Source organism: Phoxinus phoxinus (assembly GCF_949152265.1).
Source record: "Phoxinus phoxinus genome assembly, chromosome: 17".
NCBI classification, from domain to species: Eukaryota; Metazoa; Chordata; class Actinopteri; order Cypriniformes; family Leuciscidae; genus Phoxinus; species Phoxinus phoxinus.
In genome coordinates this window covers 18,846,261-18,867,121 of record NC_136892.1, presented here as the reverse complement: position 1 = coordinate 18,867,121, position 20,861 = coordinate 18,846,261, and the positions used below count along the sequence as shown (strand labels likewise).

The window sequence follows — 20,861 nt, the reverse complement described above, 5'->3', positions numbered from 1 at the left end:
TTACATTACAACAGACAATGCACATTTTTGAAACAATTAAATCACAATATTTTATATATAATTATCAATATTACATCTAATATTATCCATGTATCCGTCCATCTATCCATCCATCATTAAACATAACTTTTTTTCAGTTAAGAAAACAATAGTAGTCACCATCAGAACAGAAGACAAGTCAGTGAGACTTTATGGAATATTGTATTCTTTCTATTAAATTAAGTGATTATTCATCATAGAAATGTATTGAAATGTAAAGAAAAACAGACAGTATATCATATTTGAGTTTCTATTTTGTTTATTCTCTCTCATTTTTTCCCCCAAATTAAATATTGGTCATATTTTTTGTCCCTTATGAAAAAAAAGAAGTTTGACTCACTGTTGACCAAATGGCACCGAATTAATGCCAAAAACAGCTTGAATGAACCGTCTATGTAAATACAGTCTAATGTTTTATTCCATTTAGGAACCTTTCTTCTGTTTCTCCATGGGTTTATTTATAACAGCAGTTCACCCCATGAATTGTGCGTTATTCATTAAAGAATGACTTGAAAATGTTGCTGTTTAAAAAGAAAAACCCAGGTGCTATAAACGGGAGCAAAGGCACTAACGTGCGTTGTCTGGAGTGAGAGATGTAATAAATAAAATTTCCTATATCAAAACCCTGCCCCCATACCAAGACCATCACAGTCTCAGCAAAGAACCCATCATGTACACATTAGACATTTAGCTCAGAACAAATGCATTTCTACTATGCAATAATACAGAAAATAAACATTTGCACTGAATAATTTATCATAGATTTCAAATGTAGCCAGATAATATTTGGCACACACATCTCCAGATTTCATCACATTCTTTCTTGTGTAGAAATAAAACTCATATTGCGCCAATGAATGTGTCAGGTACAGACCATGAGACTTGGCCATGGACACAGACATTATTCTTTGATCTAGTGGCAAACAGACTTACGGTGTTTGTAACAACATCCTGAAGGAAAATGGAAACCCTTGTCCAGCAATATCTTCCGAAACTCCAGAAAATGACCTTAACAATGACTTGGGTTGAGAGGTTACTTCAGGCTTTAGGAAGCAATGTGATGTACAGTATATGAAAGGGAGTATGTGAGTGTGAAAGAAAATAAAAAAAGAGGAGAGAGAACAACCTGTTGTATTTCCCAGGGAGAGCATATAACCAATGAGAGAGACCTCTCCAAATCTTAAAGTCCACTGTTTTTAAACTGCTTGCTCACAGGAGCATGGTGAACGGTTTCTCCAGGAACTTGCGGAACTCAGCCAGCCACTGTGCGCCGACAGCACCATCTACCACCCGGTGATCACAGCTCAGAGTCACCGACATCATGCTAGCCACGTCAAACCTGCGAGAGATAGAAAATGCATTCATCTATAGCTTTATCTATATTTGTGAGGATGTGGAGTGATCATGGCAAATTGATGTCCTTGCTCACCCTTTTTCATTGTCTGCAGGCAGCAGTCTCTTTTCTGAGCCACCCACAGCCAGAATGCAGGCTTGAGGAGGGTTAATGATTGCTGAAAAATTCTTGATGCCATACATGCCCAGATTCGAAATAGTGAAGGTGCCACCCTAGAAAACCAAGAGTGTTTATGTAATGCGTTTTTATATACAACACATATTTATATTATTTTATTTATATGCAGTGGTGGAATGTAACAAAGTACAAATACTTCGTTACTTTACTTAAGTACATTTTTCACATATCTGTGCTTTACTTTAGTAGAATCAATGGTGCATACATCTTCCTGACTGTCCGTCCGTCACACGTTTTTCTCACCTGTGAAGTTTGGTTGCCATAGATAGATATATATGGGTTGCTCTGCTTTATTTTCGTTTTTTTCCGTTCGCGCTGCTTGAAATTAAATGCTTTTTTTCTTTATATTTTTTTGTTTAGGCCTACACATATTGTTCAATGTTTTCAACTAAAAGAAAACCTTAAGATATATAGTAAGCTTGATGTGTATATTGCTTAATTGTAAGTTTGTTCAGAAATGGTGATAATTTTTTTTTTTTTACTTAAACTTAAAAAATAACAGCTTTTCTATCATTATTGAACATCATTTAAAAGAGTTATTCAAAGAATCCTGAAAACAATGTTTAATGGTTTCCACAAAAATATTAAGCAGCATGGCATAATTTAGCAGCATGGCACATTTTTCTTGAGCACCAAATCAGCAAATTAGAACAGTTTCTGCAGGATCATGTGAGACTGAAAACTGGAGTAATCACTAGAATAAATGACATTTTAATTTGTAATATTATTACTGTTTTACTGTGTTTTAATCATATAAATGCAGCCTTGGGGAGCATAAAATACTTATTTTAAAAACATAACTAACTACATTAGTTAACATGAACTAATAATGAACTGCACTTCTACAGCATTTATTAATCTTTGTTAATGTCAATTTCAACATTTACTAATACATTATTAAAATCAAAGGTTGTATTTGTTGAGATTAGTAAACAAACATGAACAGCTGGATTTTTATTAACTAACGAGAACAAATACAGTAAAAAATGTATTGCTCATGTTCATGTTAACATACATTATGTTCATGTTAACATACATTATGTTAACCTAATGTTAACAAATGAAACCTTTTGTTAAGTGTTACCATATATACAGTATATATATTTCTGATATCCACATGAAGTACCTAAAGAACTCACCTGGAATTCATGCGGCTGTAGTTTACCATCTCGTGCTTTAGCAGCTAATGAGCCTACATCTTTACTGATAGTCGCCAGGCCCTTAGTATGAGCATTAAATACAATGGGAGTGATTAGACCCACAGGTGTACTGACTGCGACATTAACATCCACCACGTGATTTCTGTCCGGAGAGAAAAAGTGCTTGATTAATTCAGATTCACTTTCATTTAAACGTCACATTTACTACTGATATGTAGCTACTTTACATTTACTGATATGTGAGGAAAATACTGCTGCCCTCAAATGGTTAAGATCAGAAGTGTACTGTGGGACTCCACTCACTGTCTGATAACTGTGTCCATCCAGGAGGAGTTGGCCTCTGGGACCTTTAAACAGGCTAGAGCCGAGGCCTTGATGATGAAGTCATTGACCGAGAGTTTGATGTTATCAGCTTTCACCTCCTGATCATGAGGGAAAGGTACCATTTTAATCAGGACTACGGTAATGTGGAGCTTATCATCATGTTACAGCCACAGGAAATGAGTTCACTCACAGCATTGAGCTCTTTCCTAAGTTCAAGAACTTGGTCCATGTTGACATCAATAGACAAATAATAGTGAGGAATAGTCTGTTTTGACTGCATCAACCTCTGGGCGATCACCTAGATAGCACAGCAGTAAAGAGACAGGCAGGGAAACAGAGTATCATGGGTAACATAAAAGACTTCATGTATTCCTAGAGAATATAAAGTGTCTTCGAAGGTCAGTGGACTCACTTTGCGGATGTTGCTGATGGGGATGTCGGTGAAGGTTCCTGTAGGTACAGCAGCAAAAGCAGGGGCGGCTGGAGGGCTGGGTGTGGGTGAGGCAGGAGAAGGTGCAGCGGCTGGGGCCTGGTGGTATCAAACAATACATGTTATTTAGGTTTAATTAAGTTATTTATTTATTTTCAGTTATAGCAACCATTCTAATTTTCGTCTAGAGCAAAAAAGTTTTTAATAGATTTAGTTCATGTTAACTCAGGTGAAAGGTTTGAAGAACTTCGGAATGGCGGGAATTCTGTGGAAATTTGTGCAGCATTATGGCACATTTTCTATCTGGGCTTTCTTAAAGCTACATTGTGTAGGAATTTTCTCCCATCTAGGGGTGAAATTGTATATGACTACCAACTGAATATTACTTTCTAGCCCCTCCCATTCCGAGGGCGTTTTAACTCCTACGGTGGCCGTATTATTTCAAATCTGCCGGCATTCGCGAGTAATCTCCCCCTCGCATTTGTCACGGAGTGTAAAAACATGAAAGGCGAAGCTTTAATTTCCCGGTATGTCCCTCTTTGGCTAATGTATTTTCAAGATGGAGGCGCAACATGGCTTCCGTCATTCGAGCGTCTCACTCGTAAGTATTATAAATAGCAGATTCTACGCCTACGAGAATACTTGATTAGTTGGTAGAAGTAATTATACATTAATGAGCACATATAATTTTGAAAGAACAATGTATTTTTTGCTAAGAAGAAACTTACACAGTGTAGCACAGTGTAGTAAAAGGAATTGAATGACTTACAGGAGTGAGCTTAGGTGGAACGAAGCTGTCGATATCTTTCCTGGTGACTCTGCCATCTGGTCCAGTTCCTATTGACAAAGCAGAAGCATATTCCCAATTCACTGTGAGTGACATCTCCCATGCAAATTAAATGAGGTAACAGACAGCATCAAAGCTCTCCTACCTGTAACTTGGGCGATGTCGATTCCCTTCTCGGCAGCCAGTTTCTTGGCTAGAGGGCTGGCAAACACCCTACCCTTCCTAGGAGCAGCAGGGGCGGCTGGAGCAGCGGCAGGTACTGGGGTGGGAGCTGCTGCTGGAGGTGGGGTGGCCACCTGAAAAATGAGCTACAATTAAAAATCATTTCTTTATAGTTAGGTTAAATATTTAAATCATCAACTTCTTAAAATTTGGATTAGAACATGTTATGCTTCTAAAAATGTTCTGGGCTGCATTTCCCAAAAGCATCTTGAGCCCTAGTACATTGTAGAACCAACGATCAACTTAGCTCACGATGCTTTTGAGAAACACAGCCCTGGCTTAGCGGTTAGTGTATGTGCCAATGTGTGTACATGCATAAACAATTTTTTAACAATCTTAATATCTTGCCAGAACATATCATGTGCACCACAACCGACAGTAATGTGTTGTAGTCTATTCTTGATGGCCACACCCACAACATTGGCATGGCGTGATTGCAGTATTGCAAAACACTACAAATATTGCAAAGTGACCTTTCACTTTCAGTCATGGCATGAAACTTGATATTACGATGGCAGTAAAAACAAGACCTTGATTTATCACGACGGCCTTTAGGTGGCCACACAAAAAGTATACTACATCACATCATGACATGTGGTTAATAAATGACTGCTGATCACCAAAACAATCAGGTTAAGTGTGCATAATTAATCATAATCACTTTAAACAGCAGACAAAAATAAACAACAGCTCTTTACCGGTGCGGGTGCAGGAGGCGGGCTCGCAGCCACACCGGACTCTACATAGTCTGCAAATGCGCTAATGTCGGATTCCTTTTCCACAATGATGCAGAGAGGAGTGCCGAGAGGAACGTCTCTGGTGCCCTCAGCAATCATAATTTTGGCCATGTAGCCCTCCTCTTGTACCTCAAAACCTGAAAACCACAGGAAGGAATTACTACACTGTGTTAATGCAGATATTAATATCTCATCATACAGCAAACTTCTTAAAATCTTGTTTATGCATATACATTTGTCCAATCAAACGTTCACAATCGAATATATCTGCATTGTATTTCAACAATTTAAAAATGTAATTTATTTCTGTGATGGCAAAGCTGAATTTTCAGCATTATTACGATAGTCTTCAGTGTCACATGATCCTTCAGAAATCATTCTAATATGCTGATTTGGTGCTCAAGAAACATTTCTTATTATAATCAATTTTGAAAAGAGCTCTGCTGCTTATGTATGTATATTTACACAAACACACATGTATCTATCCATCTATGGGCCTGTTTACACCAGGTCACTTAATGCATTTTCTCTGATTGAATAGCTATCCAATCGTGAAAACACCAGTTGTAAATGCCCTCCAATAAGCTTTCGAGATTTCAATTCGATCACCCAAATCACTTCAGGAGGTGGTCAGACGCATTCCAGACAAAACTGGACAAGTGTAAATGCATCTGGTTGTTGAAACCACATATGTACATTTTTCTTCATTAAAAATAAAATTACATGTTATAGCCAGATATGACAGCGCTACTGCAACACGCATCACTGCAGATGTGTAGCTAAAAATCTCTTCAGCAAGCCAACGTGAAAACTGCCGCAAATGAAACTGAAAGTTCAGAGTCGTCACACAAACATCTTCATAGTGGTGTTGTGGTCTTTGATCTTGAAATTAGCTGATGATAAATAAAATGCAGCTCATATCTGCTGTTTTTGTCGATGTGAACTCTGTTAAATTTACATATAGCGCGAGAATTGAAGATCGGATTTATATTAGTTTTGCGGAGACAAGTGTAAATGGAACAGTTTTAACAAGTCAGTAAAAACGCAAGTGTTAAGGTGTAAACAGGCATCATCAAAGCACCATTGAGTGGAACCAACCAGTTTTGGACATTGACCACTTTTTCACCTCATTAGAAATTATGTTATCAATATGTTTAAGGTGTCTATGTTGACAGGGATATAACTATTAACTATTTAATTATCAAAATTAAAGTCAAAATAGCTGATAATTTACCGATTGTTGCCTTATCGGTCTCAATTTCAGCCAGCAGGTCTCCCTCACTCAGCTTCTCACCCACCTTCTTCTCCCAGCGCTGCACTGTGCCCATAGTCATGGTGGGAGAGAGAGCAGGGAGAAGAACCTAAAGAAAGCGAGACAGTGAGTTAATGACGCGATGCAATAATATGCTTGCTTATGCTTAGGCTGGCCAATATACCAAATGCTTTCACTTCTGATTTTGTTTGTAGTCACTTTAATATTTGGTCAACATCTCATCCTACCTTCAAATGAGGTGGGTAGGAGCTTCCAGGAACTTGAGGCGCTGCAGGAGCAGCAGTGGGCGCTGCTGGAGGGGGAGGGGCAGCTGGAGGGGCGGAGCTAGACAGTTTATCCAATGTAAAGTCCTTAAATGCAGGGATGAGGTCAGGACTAAAGGTCAAAAGACAGATGAGGTAAATTAAGTGGGAAATACAAGTACACATCAATATTATACATTCCGTACCTTCTATTTCAAATCACACAATATTGAATTGTCAACACAGGTATCAAACATGCAAATTTATACTTTTATTAAAGGCCAAGATTAAGACACATTATAATTTAGGTACATCACATTTATGAGGCAGCATTTATCTGTGCTACAACAGAACTCACAAAATTGCATTTATTTCCAAACATTTTATGTTTAAGGACAGTTTATTACGTAATATGCATTATGTAAAACAACAAACATCAGATCTCATGGTGCTCTGTATATCTTGGCACTGCAGATACAAATTGTGCTTACTTGTCAACGGTAATACAAATGACAGCTCCAATGGCCACATCTCTGGTACCCTCAGAAACCAAGATCTTGGCTAGGTAGCACTCCTCCAGTAGTTCAAATCCTACTGTAGCCTTGTCTGTTTCAACCTGACCAATCAAAACAGAAGAATTAAATCAGAATTATACCATGGGGCTGTTGATTTGGATTGGTTGACAGACATCCTAATCTAAGTTGTCCTAAGGAATCATTTAGTTATATTTTTTATCTACAACAACATTAAACAATCAAGTGGCTTCTTGGTGGTAAAACCCTGAATATGCCTCACCTCAGCAATCAGATCTCCCTCATTAATTTTGTCACCTTCCTTCTTTTCCCAGCGTGCAATAGTGCCCATCTGCATAGTGGGGGACAGAGCAGGCAGTTCCACCTGTAATAGAATGAATTAGGTTAAACAGAAAGCATGCATTTGGCATACATTACTATCAAATCTTCTCAGCATAATATATGATCTGCATTGAAATGATAGTTAAATGGTTTTGTTGGTTTTAGATTTGTATAGCTACTCAGGATTCCCACACATTCTGACTATTGCACTATAAAATACTATCTGAAGAATTTTTCACTTATTTAACTTATGTTATAGAGATTGGACTAACAAATTGGTTTAATAAAAGTAGTATAACTGGAAAAATGTATATTCAATCACTAAAGAAATATGCTAGACTTTCTCATAACTTCTTATTTCTTATGTGTTTTCTAGGCCTGGAAAAGCACAAGCAGTTTGTGACTGTGGACAGTTTTATGTTCTGAGGCTAAATATTTAGATTATGTTAAGCAGTATGAGAAAATGTTATGCTGTCTCGTGTGACAGTATGTTTCGTATAGGCATGATTCATGAAAACATGGATGGACCTCTGGCAGCCCACAGAATTCATGACACATATACTTCTAGACTGAGCATCTTGAAGGTGACACCAGCAGAAGAAACGCAGTGTTGCAATATAGCTGTTCTTAAAGAGACAGTTCATCCAAATACGCATACATTTTTGTCAAATTTTACTCTCCCTAATGTTGTTGTTCCGAAACCGCATAATATTCTTTCTTCTGGTGATCACAGAAAGAGAAGACAGATGGCATAGTGACAACGTCGGTCACAGTTAATTTTCATTATGTAGAAAAAGACGCAAATGATAGTGAACTTTGACTGAGGCTGTGTTATCTTATCTCTTTTTGTGTTCCAAGTCAAACGTTTTTGGAAGCACATAATAACATTATTTAGCTTACCCTCTGATGGGGCGGTAGACTGTACACTCGCATGCTTTGACTGAAACTAGCCGTTTGGCTTCGCAAGACCCAAGATCTGTTACTGAGGATGCTGTTGCACACACGCCGACCATGGCACAAGCTCCGGGTCCGGACCGGGCCGTTGGAGTGGTATCGTTTTAGATGATGGCATGACACCGGTCCGGATCGAGGACTGGCAGCAGCTGCAGGGCCCGAGAGGACACTGGGCCGGGTAACGTTAAGCCTGGCAGATGGGCGCACTCGCAGCGCTAAACGCAACATTTTGAACGTGATGACCCCGTAACACTTCGCTGGATTTAAGTAAGGCTACTCTGGTATCAGAATATCTGACACCTGTGGTAGCAGCAGCAGTCTGTTCTCCCCAAAACGTACAGAACAACCTCACTTTCCAATGACCTCCCCACTCAAAACATCCCACTTTACGACACTCCTTTGCTTCGTCCTCCGGGTGACGCACAAGGGTTGCCAGATTTGTAATTTAATTATATACAATATATTGATATATATCCTCTTTTAAAAATAAACGAATTTTGAGTTTTTAAATAGGTTAACTAGCGAAAACAGCAACGTTAATGTTAAAAACGTTGTACAATTAATTACTCGTTTAAATGGTGGTTTAAGATTGTAAAAACCATAGACAGTATATAAGAGGGTAAAAACATGGCAACCTTAAAACTGTCAAAGCCGGTGTCGTAAACTATCAAGCGCTGACGTAAAAGTGCCGTCAAACACTTTCTATCCATCCAGAAGTTGTCTGGACCACTTTGCATTCTTCCACAAATCCTCTATTGTCACTTAAGTTTGATTTACCTATTAATAAAACTTACTCTCCCTCATGTTGTTCCGACCCTTATTACTTTCTATCTTCCGTTGAACACAAAGGTAAATAGGAGGCAGAATGAAACCCTGTCACAATCCTTTTATAATATGAAAAAAAAAAAAAAAAAAAAATTAAAATGAATGTTAACCAAGACTGTCAGGTGATACCATTATGCCTAACATTTTCATTTATGTTCCACAGATTTTTAGTTATACAGGTTTGGAACAATGGATCAATTTTCTTTTTTGAGTGAATTGTAAACTGAAAAACTTCAGACAGCCTAAAACAAGATTATGTGCCATTGCTGGAGTTTATTGAGGTATTTTTCAAGTATTAATTCATGTAATGATAACATAAGGTAGGAGAACAGGCAAGTGCTTAGAACAGCATTTATTGTAAAGCATTTTTCAGCATAATAGAAAAATAGAGAACACATATGTAAGGAAAAGCTCCATGTAGCGTTATGTTGCGTTGGAAGTGCATTGGTCTTTTGGATGTCTATTTGACAATTTTAGCGAGGGCAGCTGCTCTCCTCTCTGTGTTCTTGAACAGGGCACGAATGAGGCTCTTCATCTCATTACAGGAGAACTCCACTGCCAGAGGTCCTTTGCCCTCCGCCCACCTAAACAAAAAAAAAGACCTCTGTTAAATATATAAACGAAATACATCATTCTAAAGTTCCCAATGACCAAAAACAAAACAAAAAACAAAACCTGTCACCAGAGTTACACAGACTAAAATTAATCAAATTTAAAAGATTAAGTGTATGACCTGTCCACGATCTCCTGTAGATTAGCATTTAGCACCATGGAGACCTCTTTTAAGGTCATCCATTTCTTTACATAGACTGGAACCTCTTCTTGGTATTTTTTGTTCTTGTTTTCATCGGGTAATGGATTGAAGACCAGCGGCCCTTCCTCTATAATGGTTTGACACAGTGTTCGCAGTCGCTCACCGTCCACGTTAGATATGTCCTGGAATGACAGCCCTTGGTTTACACCTCAAATAGTTTGGTGGTGTAACAAAAAACAACAGCATTATGTATCGTCTTACCTCCAGCATCATAATCTTATTAATCAGCTCTGATATTGCAGTATTGAGGAGAGTCCCAATGGCTTTGCAGTATATGTTTACTGGCAAGACATCTTGCCAAACTTTTCCCAACCTCCTCAGCTGATGAATTACCTAAAATTCACAACAGCAATAAAACCCCAGTGACAAGTACACTAGGCACAATGTATATGCTAATATACTGGTACCTAAATTTAAGCAGCAAAAGCCTATTCAGAAAATAATTTGTGTTGTTTGATCATACTTGTCTGATAGCCTTGCTGGCTGCAGAGTAATTGTCTTCATCATCCAAATTGGAGAAGTTACGTGCAGTGGACAATCTCTCCAACATCTCAGCTTTTTGAACGTTCATTTGTGCCACAAAGCACCGAGCACCTTGTTTAAAAACAGAAAGAAAAAAATACTTAAAATAGTCATCTCATCTTATGTACACTACCATTTAAAGTCGACATGAAATTTTTCAAGTTGCGATCATCTTTTCTTCCCTATTGTGACTCAGCCAGCTGAAAACGCTAGGCGTTCTGCTGAAAACCCCTATCTGTGGGCACTTGAGAGCGTTTTGGCATCACAGCATTTTTTTTAAAAATTGAGATGCTTTGCTCACTATGATACGGAATATCCACGGAAGTATTACTAGCATCTCATTTCACAGATTGTTTCTATAAAAATGTTGATACAATGTAAAGTATTTGCTCTGGCTCTTGTTTTAAATGACGGTTGGTCTGGGTGGTATTTCTCCCGCACCTCCTCCACTGTGATTGGACGGCTGGATAAAAAGTGACAGTGATGAGCGCTGCATTTTACCCTAAGTAGAACATTTTTCAACTCTCGCCGACCGGAAAAAAACACAAAGCACACACTTCAGCGTGAAATAGACAATTAGCGCCTCGTTACACTCGTGGCGGTTTAAAAACGTGGCGCTCCCATTAAAAACAACTGGAAGAATACACTAGGCGCCGGGAAAACGTTTTGGTGGACACACCCTTTTATCCAATTGAAAAGGTTTCTGGAATGAGAAAAAAATAGCAGGGCTAGATTACAGGTACACATCAATTTAAAGGTGCCATGTGTAAAAATTTATGTAAAAATATACAAAAAATGAGCTACACGCATAAAAAGAATGAGAAGAAATAAGGGCGATGATGTCATTAAAAAAATGTCAAGTTATAGTGCTGCAGAGATATCAACCTTAATTAGCATTAGCATTACTAGCCACGGCCCGACAGGTGTCGTAATACCAATTTCGGCCATGGGAGGCGGTATGCGGGCAACATAACCACCAGCCAACCTGCAATACACGAATAACTCGCACGGCTTGTGGGCGTACTTGAACCTGATGTCAATCGTGTGGAAAGAACAGCCCACTACTTCATTTCAATTCAGGGAAGAGAGCGGAAGGATGGCCGAAAGAAGGTTAGCGCGGGGGACGGCGAGCGAACTGCAGCGCATAGCCCTGTTTTACAACGTTCAGCACCCATTCTGACACGCCCGGGATCGCTTCCCATGCTTTCGCACGCATAGCTAGGGGCAGAATGGTCTCCGTGTTCTGACCGCCGCACTGCGCGGGTTCGAGAAACTGGAACGGAGGTATCAACGCGGCGCGCGCGCCCTCGTTGTCTGAATATTGCTGCTCGCTGACGACAGCAGCCGCTGTTTCACATTCAATGACTCGGTCGCTAAGGACGGAGAACAATTTGTGGCGCGAACAGGTCATTTGTAGCCTACTGTATCTTTCAACAGTGTTCGTGTTTTTTTACTATAGTAGAGATGATCGATTCACGTGCGCTGTCTGATGTTGACCAATGATGTTGACAGAATGCTGTCTGTCAAATTAATTTAATTCAAACAATGTGTATATACTCTAGGGCTGCACGATATGAGGAAAAGCTGCGATGTGCGATAACATTGTTTAATATTGCGATGACGATATGACTTGCGATAAATGTGATTGTTAACTATACTGTTCCCATGTCTTAGTGCTTTAATAGGTTCTTTGCGTAATAGGTCAAACGTTTATTACCTGTCTGGTTCAGAATACACGATTTTAGCGCGATTTTGGCACGATCCGTTTGACGTATGGGCGTCGTGGAGATTCGTAATAACGACAACGGGCGTCGGGACGCAAGATTCGATCGTTTCATCTCGTATAGTGTGTCATAGTGGGCGACAACCTACGTCGCGTCTGCGATGCTTCACGACAGAAAGACTATAGCATGTTTAATTATTTAACGGTCCTCCACGACGGGTTGAATATGTGAGCGAGGCGAGACGTGAGTGAGTGCAACAGTGAGTGTGTGTGTGCGCCAGTGAGCGTGTGAGCGTATGTGTGTGTGTGTGTGTGCGTGCGTGAGCGAGTGAGTGAGCGAGGGACAGTGAGTGTGTGTGTTTGTGTGTCTGTGCGTGCGAGTGAATGTTTGCGAGTAATGTGTGTGTGTGACGGCACGCGATGACTGGTCGGAAAGCAACGTGTAGTCTGACATGTTTCTTGTCCACGACAAGATTTTAGGAGTCAAAAACGTGCAAGTTAGTAGTGCTAATCTGAACCAGGCATTATTCATCGTGTCAGGTTGTCTGTTGCGATGTGTTCATCGCGGGAGTTCATATCGCGATGACGATGAAAATTCAATGTATCGTTCAGCCCTAATATACTCAAAATGGAATATGAACATATTCACTGGTAAAGGTGAAGGGGAGTAGCTTGAAGATGTTTCGATTCTGACTCCTGTATAAGTTCACTGCGAAAGAGAATGTTGTTTGCTGGGTTTACAGCTGCAAAGAAGACAATTATACAGAATTGGTTTACCCCGCACATGTGTGCAAAAACATATTGGATTCATAGTCTCCATAAAATAGTGACTTGTACAACAGCACAAATTAACAAGGCTAAACCTAGAACCATTGATGCATGGCAATGTTTTTCTTCCAACATATTGGACTATATAAAGGAATGACTATATAAAAGTGTTTTTTATTTTATTCTATTTTTTATATTCTATATTTTTTTATTAGTTTTTTTTTATATATATCTTTATTTATTTAATTATTTTTCCTCTCATATTGTTAAATTATGGATAATATGTCTGTTGCTCCCCCTTCCCTGTCTGTTTTTTTGAATGTATGTTATTTCTAAAGACAATAAAAAGTTGATCACAAAAAAAAAAAGATGTCATGACTCCTGTTTCAAAATCACTTGACATCACCCAAAGTTCCTCTGGAGGCAAAACGTCCTCTATTAGGCTTCGGCTATGGCTCTTGTGTTGTTGTGAAGGTAGGGGCGGAGCATAGAGACTATGCCGTTTCTCGTCTGTTACTCTAGAGTAGACCAATTCACTTTATGGAGGTATACTGCCCCCATCTGGTATGGAATTTGGAGTATGACTTGATTTTTTTGCCAGACATTACACATGGCACCTTTAAATAAATAAATGTGCACTGATAAATCATTCATAATAAACTGCGACATTGTGTAAAAAAAATAAAAATAATCAGCAGCCATTACTCAAGTCTTAAGTGTCACATGATCCTTCAGGAATAATTGTATCATGATGATTTGGTTTTCAAGAAAAATATCTAAGTATTACCCTCAATGTTGAAAACGGTTCAGCTTCATATGTGTAAACCTTGATTTTTTTCTCAATTCTTTGATGAATAGAAAGTTTAAAAGAACAGCATTTATTTGAAATAGAAATCTTTTGCATCATCTATGTCGTCACTTTTGATCAATTGTAATGTACACTTGCTGAATAAAAGTATACATTTTTATTTAATTTTTTTTATCTTACGGACCCCAGACATCTAAACAGTATCATAAAACATGTAAGCGTGCCCTTACCTAGTCTCCTGAAACCTGGGACCAAGTCTACAAAATAAGACACTCCATCTTTCAAAGGAAGGTGAGGTTTAAACTGGAAACCCAAGGTTAAAAGTTGGTGAGCGATGAACATGCAGTTATTGTGTTGGATGGCAGCCAAGTGAGGTAACTTCAATAAGTTGTCCCTAAGTTATAAAAACAGCATCACATTAAAAACAAAACCCAGTATACCAAGAATACTGCTATAAAAAGACATCAACTTACTTGTGATATGTAGGCACAACATCATAGAACAGGTGAAATATGTTTCGAACTGTGTAGAAAAGCTGGACAGCACTGAAAGAAAGAGACCAAATTTATGTAGCTCCGTAATTACAGCTTTCACATGGACCTAAAAACATATCTGTGCTCATTGTAGTGGCTGCCTGCTACATACCACTGGGGGGAGCTGCCCACTGCCTCAGACAGAGTGTGTATGGCCAGGTCCATTAGCTGCTGCACTGACTCACTAATGCGACACACAGGCAGGCATAGAGTACTGGGACTCAACTGCTTCTCGTTTTCCAGGCTCTGCTGATCGTAATGGGCACTTTTCTTACCCGACTCCTTCCTCTCCTTCTCTCCTCCACTGGGACTCGGTAGTTTAGGGATCGAGAGCTTATACTCTGGAGTGATCTGGACCACAAAGAGCACACAAAAGTCCGTCCACAAAAAGCTTTTATAGCTTAATTAAAATGAGAGAATTTACAGAGGTCTTACTTTCACTGTGTTGTGCATCTCAGAAGTCATCAGTTTTCGTGCAGCCACTATGACATCTTGGCATTTTTTGCTTGCGAAGTGGCAGTTGACATTCCTGGCGTATTTCAGGAGGTCCGTTGAGTCCCCTGCGAGGTACCCCATTTCTTTCAGACATCTCTCGAAATCCTCTGTCTGTTTAATAACCTGACAAAACAATTGAACAGTGTATTACAAAGAGTGCTGTGCAGTTGTCATGCTGACAGACCCTTCCAATCTTACCTCGCTATACTCGGCCAGCTGATTACTGTTAGTCGGAATGGAATGGACCAAGCATTCACGAATGATGCACTCTGACATCTCCTCCCAAATCAGGTCTCCTAAAATCTCAGACACTTTCTTTTCGTCGATAGACACATCTGAAGAAAGAAAACAACAGAGCCTAATGCAAGCAATGCAATAATCTAGTGTAGGGGTCTTCAAAAAAAATTCTAGACAACTTGTTGGATAAAGTCACAGGCTAGGCACCCCATGTTCTACAGTATATTGTATAAAATTGAGTGTTGCAATTTATGCTTGATTATATAATTGTATTAATTAAAAATATAAGTACTTAATATTGAAAGTCCAAAACAGAAAGTAATAACTTATGGTGTTCCCAGAATTCCCTTACATGGACAAAGGCATCCAGCTATCAATGTAGCAGAAAAAGCAGAAACATTTTGACATGAAATGTAAAGACAAACATGATTGTGACGATATATGGTTTATGTGTGTTTTTCAAGCCATCTTGGGGTATTTTTAAAACTTTTTGATGCAATGCAGTGCTTATTGACATAGCCTTTATTACAGTACAGAAACTATAAAATATATATATATATCCTGGTTTATTCTGTTTTTTTTTTTATATTGTACATAATCCATGATGACTTAATGCACAAGTGTTTGTAGTACCTAAACCAATCATATAATTGCCATTAGAAAACAAATTATTGGTTATTATTCAGCACTGTATTTGATTTCTTAGCCAATTAAATGCAAGAGATAAGAAAAAACAAAACAAAGGTCAGAAAATAAACTGGTATTAGACTTGACATTTCTATCCCCCTCACTTCTGAAATGATGTCTACGTCCCTGGTGTATGCATTACAATTAGTGATGACTACAATGTCTGTAGTAAACAGAACCACTTCCTTGGATTTTTTTTTAAACGTACTGAAAAGGTTTCCATGTAGCGTCTTAAGCACGGTGAGCACTTTGTTGTAAACCTGGCTGGGATCTGGATGCTCTGCTTTGGTTTCTTTACACTGCAGGGTGAGGACTGCACCGTGCTCCGGCTGACTGCTCACTTCCACCATCAACGAGGGATATACGATTAGTGGCTTCAGCATGAACTTAAACAACACTTGCCCTAAAGGATTGACAAAGAGTCAGGCAGTCAATTAACAGACCAAAATATAAACAAAGCAATGCAGAGGTACTAAAGGGCTGTAACACTAAAACTTATTCTTATCATCTATATATTGTAATCATTATGTTCACAACTTAAATGAGCTCATTGTTTATGCCTTAAATTAATACATTGTTAGCTAACTGCATGATTTGTATATGTATTTGGACACAGTCACCTCTGATAACAGATCTAACACTCTAAATTGTAATGTAGACATGCATTTTCTGTAAAGCTGCTGTGAAACCATGTTTTGTCAAAAGCGTTATACAACTAAATGTGAATTGAATTGAATTACCAAACAGTTTAATCTTTTTATGAAGCTCTCCTTGAATGGAGAGGGCCTGGAGAACGCTAAGGAGAAGAGCATGTGGGACAGACTCATCCGCCTTAGATCCTCCTCTGTTCAAATGAAGCACTGTCTCCAGGAAAGATTTCACGCTAGTGAGCTCAGCTAAAATATGGAAATAAAAACAAATCAGACCAGCAGACCAAGGCAGAATTTTCATAGAAATGACGTTTCTCTACTCAGATACCACCAACATGTATCTGAGACAGAAAAAGTCTCCGATTAAAATTGCGATGAAACAGACTGAGTGAAACCGATTATTGAACAAGAAAAAAATTTGTAGGACGGGGATACTTGGTTCTATCCATCGGTTGTTTATTGAGTGGAGGCAGATCTGATCTGGTCAATTTTAAGAAAGTGGCGGGTTTAAGCTGACTAAACGATTGAAAAAGTCTGACGTTTCACTGAAAGATCTAATTAAACTTTTATTAAAAAGTATGACAGTTCCTATGCAGATTCGGAAAAGAATGGTAATTTCCAGATCTGGATAAGTATAGAAAAAAGACAACCGAGTATGGAAAAATATTTGCGTTTCAAGACTGTTGCCCCTATTCAGTTAAAATAAATTTGTCAAACCACATTTAAAGAATCCAACTGATCTTCTTTTCATTCCTATTTTTTTATTTTGTTATTATCCTTTATTTTTCCAGGAAGGTCCCATTGAGATTAAAAGAAATCTTCTTCCAGGGAGTCCTGGCCAAGATGGCCTATTGAAGTTGAGCTTAACGCTGTTCTGCCCCGCCCCAGAGGACACGCACAGTAAGGGATTTAAAAGCGAGGTGTAAAAAGAGGGAAAAACTCCCCCGGTGATGTCATACGTCAATTAACAGGTGGGAAAATTTCCTCACCGTCACAGCCCTAGTCAGAGGTGAAAATATGCAAGTTATAAAGCGTTTTAGGTTGAAAACCAATGAAAAAAAAAGATCAAATAAACGTATTACAGATGACTGTACTATATATCAAATATAATCCTGAAAATAATGCAGTATGAACCATTTATGGTAAATATGGTCTGAAAAATCTACAGATAGGTAATTTTTTTTAAATGAAATATGTGTAGGAACTTTGTTATGAAACGAAACGAGCCAGGACGAATCATTCACAATAAGATCATTAGCATACGTTTAGAAAATAGAGAGGTCGAATTTTCATTCCATGATGACGTTAAGGTTAAAAAAAATAAAAAAGTTACTTTTAGGGGAAGGAAGTTTCCAGTCTGCCAGTTTCTGCCACTCTACTCCAAGGTGGTGGATGAGATTCTCTCTCTGTATTGTGACCTCTGAGCTGAGGGCCCGAACTAAAGGTAACTCGTTGTCTTTCCAAGCTTTCAGGGCATCAACACTTGCTCGTGCCTGTATAATATAAGTAGAAATATGTAATTAAGCCCTTAGCACAGTACGTTTTTGCACAGTAATTCATAGGGCTTTTAATATACTAAAATGTTAAACAAATTAATTACAAGATATGCCAATAAAACTAATCAAATTATTCTGAAATATTTGGTTTATTATTAAATAGACTTGTTAAATTCACAAAAAGGTAATGTGAATTTATTGTTGAATGTGACTTACATTTCCATGCTGCTTGGCTGCAATCACATAATTCTTTTCCTGCAAGGCCCTGTGATACTCCTCTACTGCAGTGTCAAACTTAAAGAGCATATTAAAACAATGAGAGAATGTTCCTCTTATACAAAACATGTGCCTGAACTTAAGTAAACAAGCAAATTACTGTGAGGCTTTTTTTTTTTTTTTTTACATCAAACGACACACATGCACATTCTTTGAGACATAAATCTAGCTTTATGGTTAGAAAATCCTCTAAGCATACACAAAATCCCAGCAGCATTACCTCTTGGAGATGTTTGAGCAGGTTTATTACGGCAGTGTTTTTCTCTAGTTGCTGTTTAAGCTTGGCATACTCTGTTACGGCATCATGGAGGTTCTGCTGAACCTGTAAATGCAAACACTTAGTTGACATGTTTAACTACTATAAAAGTCACTCTTTTTGATTAGAAATTGAACTGTAATTGTTTATTAATAGTGAAATTAAGTACCTCATTCTCAATGCAGCTTTTCAATAAATCAATGTCTTTGGAAACTGATAAAACCTGGGCCAAAAGCTCCTCTGCTCCCTCCATACTGGGTATAAACTCAATATATTTTTTATTTATCATGTCTGTAACCTCTTCCTGCATGAAGAAAAAACGAGGGTTAAACTCATACACCGAAACACACAATGCTACTAAATAAAAACCTGTTATGCATTTAAGTTTTGATGTAGATGGAGACCAGTGTTTTACACTTCTTCACTAATACATGGAAAAACAACTGGATTTCACCAATTCAGATGACAAATATGAAACATAGTAAGTCATTTATTTGCTTATTACATTGCAGGGGAAAAAACACTGAATGCAAGATAATCTTGTTAGAGACATATATCGTAAGTCCCAAAACAAAAACAAGAATTAAACACAAAAAGGCAAGTCTGATAGCAAGAATTCAGAACCGAACACACACAACGTAAAACGAGGTCAATAACATTACATCAGTTTTTCTTAAGTCGAGCTCAGACTGGCACTGACAGGCAATGATATCAGCAGCGTGACACGTCAGCCTACCAAAGTCACATCAGTACCCCTCTATTCACTATGAAAACACGAATGAACACTTCGTTCATTATACAACGAATCTTATTAAACGTTTATTATTCTTAAAAGACTTCATATGTCAGGAGGAAGGTAACGTTAGTCGCACTTTAAGAGCTTTGGTTAACGGTCAATGTATGCTAACATGAGTAACGTTACCAAAGAGATGCAAATATATGCAGAGCAAATCAACTTAACATTGATTCCTTTTCATCGTCAAGTTAACTCGGGTTGCATTTTACACGTTATATTCGGGTATTTTACAAGTTAAATTCGGGTTTGACAGCTGGTTAGCTGACCTCACTGTTTACCTTAGTTTCTTCCACTTTCCGTGACAGTTTGGAGATTTTGCAGGCAAGGTCATCCTTCTCCAGTTTACCTGAGCTGGCGAGCACTTCTGTCACAAACGACGACATGATGGTCACGGTCAGACGGGTGAACAACAACGAGCAGGATAGTTTACCACTTCATACCACTACCCGCCATTCCGCGCGCAAGGGATGCTGGGAGTCTGACTGTTGGATGAAGAAAAAAAGCTGTCGTCGATTTAAAAATACGCGGTTAGAAGTGCTCGCTTGTTATCAAACACTTTCGGTTTTATATCAGTTTTTAGTAATAATTCCACTTTAAATTTAAGTCCGAAAGTGAATTATTGGTAAATTAGAACATTAGACATTAGAAAAGCACCTATATTAATAATAATAATAAATTATTATTAAATTATACATGCTAGAATCTTTAGTTTACTTTAAACTTTAACAACCAAAAATGCCAAAATGGTTTAGATATACAATAAAGTAAATAAATAAATTAGTGTTATTTAAAATGTAATGAAGTTTTGGTAGCCTATCACCAGAGTGTATTTGGGTAATATTAAATATATTTTGTATTGAGGAACACATTTTTGTAACCTGTGATACTGCCTTGCAGAATTTGGTGACTCTGCTGTAGTAGGCTATGTATGCAGCTGTTTACATCAGACCAACTTGCCTTCAGGGATATAACAAAGACATTTAGACATCATTAGAGTGAATTTGGCTTGAGTCTGCCCCCTCTATTCACTGACAACATGTCATTATTCGTTCTTCAGATATTGTTCTATAAATAAAAAATGTATCAGCTGTATGCAAAGTGACCCACATTTGGTTTTGGACCACTGAAAATGTGTCCCATTCACCAATTTACTCATGGAGCCAAATTTGAAATCCCATATCTCTGTAAATAAAACATGCCTTAAAAATTAAGATTATAAAAGGAAAGTTAAACCAGAATCTAAAACAATATTAAGAGATATTTAATACGTCTTGAGGCCTGTAACTTGCAAACTTTGGGCAAAAAACACATGAAGTGAATTCTTTAACTGTCGCCATTGGCATATAACGCAACAAAGATTGTGAATGTCAACAGAATTCACTAATAGACCTACCAATTCCTGTGTAAAAATAAAATAGCAAT

At 38.1% G+C, this 20,861-nt stretch overlaps 2 protein-coding genes across 3 annotated transcripts; both read right to left on the bottom strand.

Moving 5' to 3' along the window:
• Window positions 1-275: 275 nt before the first annotated feature.
• Window positions 276-9,212, bottom strand: dlat (dihydrolipoamide S-acetyltransferase (E2 component of pyruvate dehydrogenase complex)). The gene is made up of 14 exons (XM_079585883.1): window positions 8,500-9,212; window positions 7,541-7,642; window positions 7,237-7,361; window positions 6,731-6,878; window positions 6,465-6,591; window positions 5,192-5,367; window positions 4,417-4,567; window positions 4,254-4,321; window positions 3,467-3,583; window positions 3,245-3,352; window positions 3,034-3,152; window positions 2,710-2,872; window positions 1,469-1,605; window positions 276-1,378 (listed from the first exon to the last, which is right to left on the bottom strand). The coding sequence occupies exons 1-14, from the start codon at window positions 8,779-8,781 to the stop codon at window positions 1,249-1,251; spliced, it is 1,953 nt and encodes a 650-aa protein (XP_079442009.1). The 5' UTR covers window positions 8,782-9,212; the 3' UTR covers window positions 276-1,248.
• A 207-nt stretch (window positions 9,213-9,419) lies between these two features.
• On the bottom strand, window positions 9,420-19,959 carry zw10 (zw10 kinetochore protein). 2 transcript variants are annotated; one of them, XM_079585443.1, is made up of 16 exons: window positions 19,718-19,959; window positions 18,813-18,947; window positions 18,608-18,709; window positions 18,328-18,405; window positions 17,949-18,108; window positions 16,706-16,861; window positions 16,174-16,368; window positions 15,240-15,376; window positions 14,982-15,164; window positions 14,659-14,897; window positions 14,487-14,558; window positions 14,244-14,407; window positions 10,656-10,786; window positions 10,394-10,525; window positions 10,112-10,314; window positions 9,420-9,962 (listed from the first exon to the last, which is right to left on the bottom strand). In XM_079585443.1, the coding sequence occupies exons 1-16, from the start codon at window positions 19,820-19,822 to the stop codon at window positions 9,839-9,841; spliced, it is 2,316 nt and encodes a 771-aa protein (XP_079441569.1). In that variant the 5' UTR covers window positions 19,823-19,959; the 3' UTR covers window positions 9,420-9,838. The 2 variants fall into 2 exon arrangements, with proteins under 2 accessions (XP_079441569.1, XP_079441570.1); XM_079585444.1 differs by lacking the exon at window positions 10,394-10,525 and having other exon boundaries at window positions 9,634-9,962; window positions 19,718-19,921.
• Between the last annotated feature and the right edge of the window lie 902 nt (window positions 19,960-20,861).